Here is a 2,887-nt window from a genome sequence, read left to right on the forward strand (position 1 = left end):
AGTCGCAAACTGACAAAACTTTGATTCCCTCTAATCTTTTAAAACGGAAAAGAAGCTGACCCTTTCACAGGTAATATTAAATCCTAAAATACTGCCTTTGTTCACACACACTTTCATCCTCAAATACGATAACGAAAAAACTCATTCAATTCAAAACCCCACAATTAGGAATGGTAATTGAATTACAACTAAATTTATTATATAAACAAATTAAACTCAACCGACTCCTATCTTCCCTTCTCTGAATCTCTGACCCAATAGTCAAGTCACAAAATCTGCATGTGTACGTACTCTCTTTTCTTCTCTTTAAATGCTCTCTCTTCACAAGAATAAAGAGAGAGAGAGAGAGAGAGAGAGAGAATCCTCCCTCCTCTGCCCCTTTTTCAGGTTTTCAGTTTCAATAAACGAAAAGCAAATTATTCACCATATTATAAAGACAGAAGAACGGACCAAAGATTCAAAGTAAGCTAAAATACACCTCTTCTTGTCCCCACCATCAATGTATTTTTTTCCCTTTTTATTAACATCTTTGCCCTACCTTTAAACGAAGAAACACAACACAACAAATTTCTTTTTAGCTGATTTGGTGGTGAAAAAATATGGCTATTCAAGCGCAGTTATATACAGATAATTTTGGTTTTCCTTTGGGGGTTTCGCAAGATTTGATGGAGAATGGTTGTGGATTTAATCAGTTTTCTGTTAGTCCTCAGCAGCAACAACACCTTCAACAGCAGCCGTTTCTGCAAATTCTGCCGCAGAAAAACAATCAGAATTTGATGAACATTGTTCCAAAACAGTACAACAACGTTACTGAATCAATGCCATTTTCTCAGTGTATAGCGTCCCAGTTTGAGAAACAGAGTATTGAGATTGATCACTTCATAAGTTTACAGGTTTGTGATTCTGTATATTCCTTTTCTCTTTTTCTTTTTGTATTTGATTTTATCAAAATTTTTGTTCGTTCATGTTTTATTTGCAGAAATTAAACGATTGATTTTTGTAATAACAGAATGAACGATTGAGATTGGTTTTAAACGAGCAAAGAAAGCAACAGCTGGCATTGATCTGGAGAAAATACGAAGCAAAAGTGCAGTTTTTGCTAAAACAGAAAGACGAAGAAATCGCTAAGGCCGCAAACAGGACAAAAGAGTTGGAAGATTTTTTACAAAAGATGGAAATAGAGAACCAAACATGGCAGAAAATAGCTCAAGATAACGAAGCTGTTGTCATTTCACTAAACAACACAATCGAACAATTAAGAGAAAGTGGTGCTTATTGTTTAACATCAGCAAATGGTGCAGCAGTAGAAGATGCAGAATCTTGCTGTGATTTTGGTGATGATAATGAAAATGGGGAAGAAGAACAAACAAGAAAAATGAAGTGCAAAAGGTGCAATTCTCGTAAAATGTGCATGATTTTCTTGCCGTGTAGACACCTTTCTACCTGCAAAGATTGTGATTCTTTTCTTAATCAATGTCCTGTTTGTGGAATAGCGAAAAAAGCAAGCATTGAGGCTTTGATTTGACAAAAATAGGTGAAAACTGGAAAAACATCATTAGTAAATTCATTAATTTCTTTTGTGTTGTTTTTAACCCTTTTGTCAGGGGGATTTCATTTGATCTTTTTTTGGTGTACTTTTTTGACGAAATCCCTCGATGAAATGAACAAAGTGATATGAGTAGTTACTGCTGTAATAGTGTACAGAAAATGAGCATCTTTTTTTTATTTTTTTTTACCTTTCTTGTAGATGTTACTTTTTACCTTTTTTGGTGGGATTTAATTCTTTGCTTTTACAGTGATTTGATTATTCATATATGGTTATAGCAGTCGTTTTTTAGTGTAAGTAAGTTGGTGGAACTGTGACAGAAAGGTTGATAGCAATATGTCAGTATTCAGTATGGGGTTGGCCCTGCTTTCACTCACCAGTTCTCTTGTACAAGAACTCCAGTAATTGTTTTTAAATTTTAAAAACCAAAAGGAAACTTTATCATTTTTAGGGATCGTTTGGTAGAGTGTATAAGAATAGTGATGAATAGAGTATTTTAGTAATACTGATATTAGTTATGCTCACATATTTCTTATCCATTGTTTGGTTTGATGTATTAAAGAATTGTATAATTTCTAAAAGAATTGTTTGTTTATAAAAATACTCTCATAATCAGTCCATCACTTTATCTTTTTAAAAGAAACATATGTTGAGAAATGTTTGTATATGAAAAAGGTTTAAATAAATTTTTTGATTTGTCAAACTATATTGTTGTATAGAACTTAATATTTATTTATAAAAAAGAAGATATACTAAGTGTTTATTTATTTACTAGGGATATCATTTTATTTTTTACTTTCTTGGATTATTTTAAATGTGTACTATATAATAACATATTTTAATCAAGTATAAATTTTAAAGGATATTTTTGTCTTTAACTAAGTTAATGCATGCATTAAAACCCATTGCATTGTTAATACCATAGTTAATTTCTTATGCATTAATTATGCATAGGATAATATCAAATAGGGTGTATAACTAATGCTTACATAATTAATGGTTATGTTCAAAAAATGTACCAAACAAAGTATTACTAACATACAAAGCTAATAAATGTATTATTTTACCTAATGCATCATACCAAACAACCCGTTACTTTTTTTGAGCAATTCTTCAGTTAGTTGGATTGGATTTTACTAGACCTCAGGAACACAAGCGTGTATCTAGAGCTCGTATACTTCATGATCTTGAGTTTTGAATTCAGTGATATGGATCAAGTGCGGACGCGGGTGGGATTCAACTAAAATTATTCAAATATATCTAAATTATGAGACATTAGAAATACATGAAAAACTTATAAGGTATTGCAAAAAGGGAAATATATTAATCAAGAAGAGAATC

The 2,887-nt window shown here is 31.6% G+C and overlaps 1 protein-coding gene across 1 annotated transcript; it reads left to right on the forward strand.

The window, feature by feature from the left end:
• Nucleotides 1-229: 229 nt before the first annotated feature.
• On the forward strand, nt 230-1,735 carry LOC104102401 (probable BOI-related E3 ubiquitin-protein ligase 3). The gene is made up of 2 exons (XM_070186167.1): nt 230-893; nt 1,010-1,735. The coding sequence occupies exons 1-2, from the start codon at nt 600-602 to the stop codon at nt 1,523-1,525; spliced, it is 810 nt and encodes a 269-aa protein (XP_070042268.1). The 5' UTR covers nt 230-599; the 3' UTR covers nt 1,526-1,735.
• Nucleotides 1,736-2,887: the final 1,152 nt, after the last annotated feature.

This window comes from Nicotiana tomentosiformis, chromosome 1, assembly GCF_000390325.3.
Source record: "Nicotiana tomentosiformis chromosome 1, ASM39032v3, whole genome shotgun sequence".
In the NCBI taxonomy this organism is placed as follows: Eukaryota; Viridiplantae; Streptophyta; class Magnoliopsida; order Solanales; family Solanaceae; genus Nicotiana; species Nicotiana tomentosiformis.

Coding starts and splice junctions, on each gene's coding strand:
- LOC104102401 (XM_070186167.1), top strand. CDS start 600: ATGGCTATTCAAGCGCAGTTATATACAGATAATTTTGGTTTTCCTTTG. Junction 894..1,009: donor ATCACTTCATAAGTTTACAG/GTTTGTGATTCT, acceptor TTGTAATAACAG/AATGAACGATTGAGATTGGT.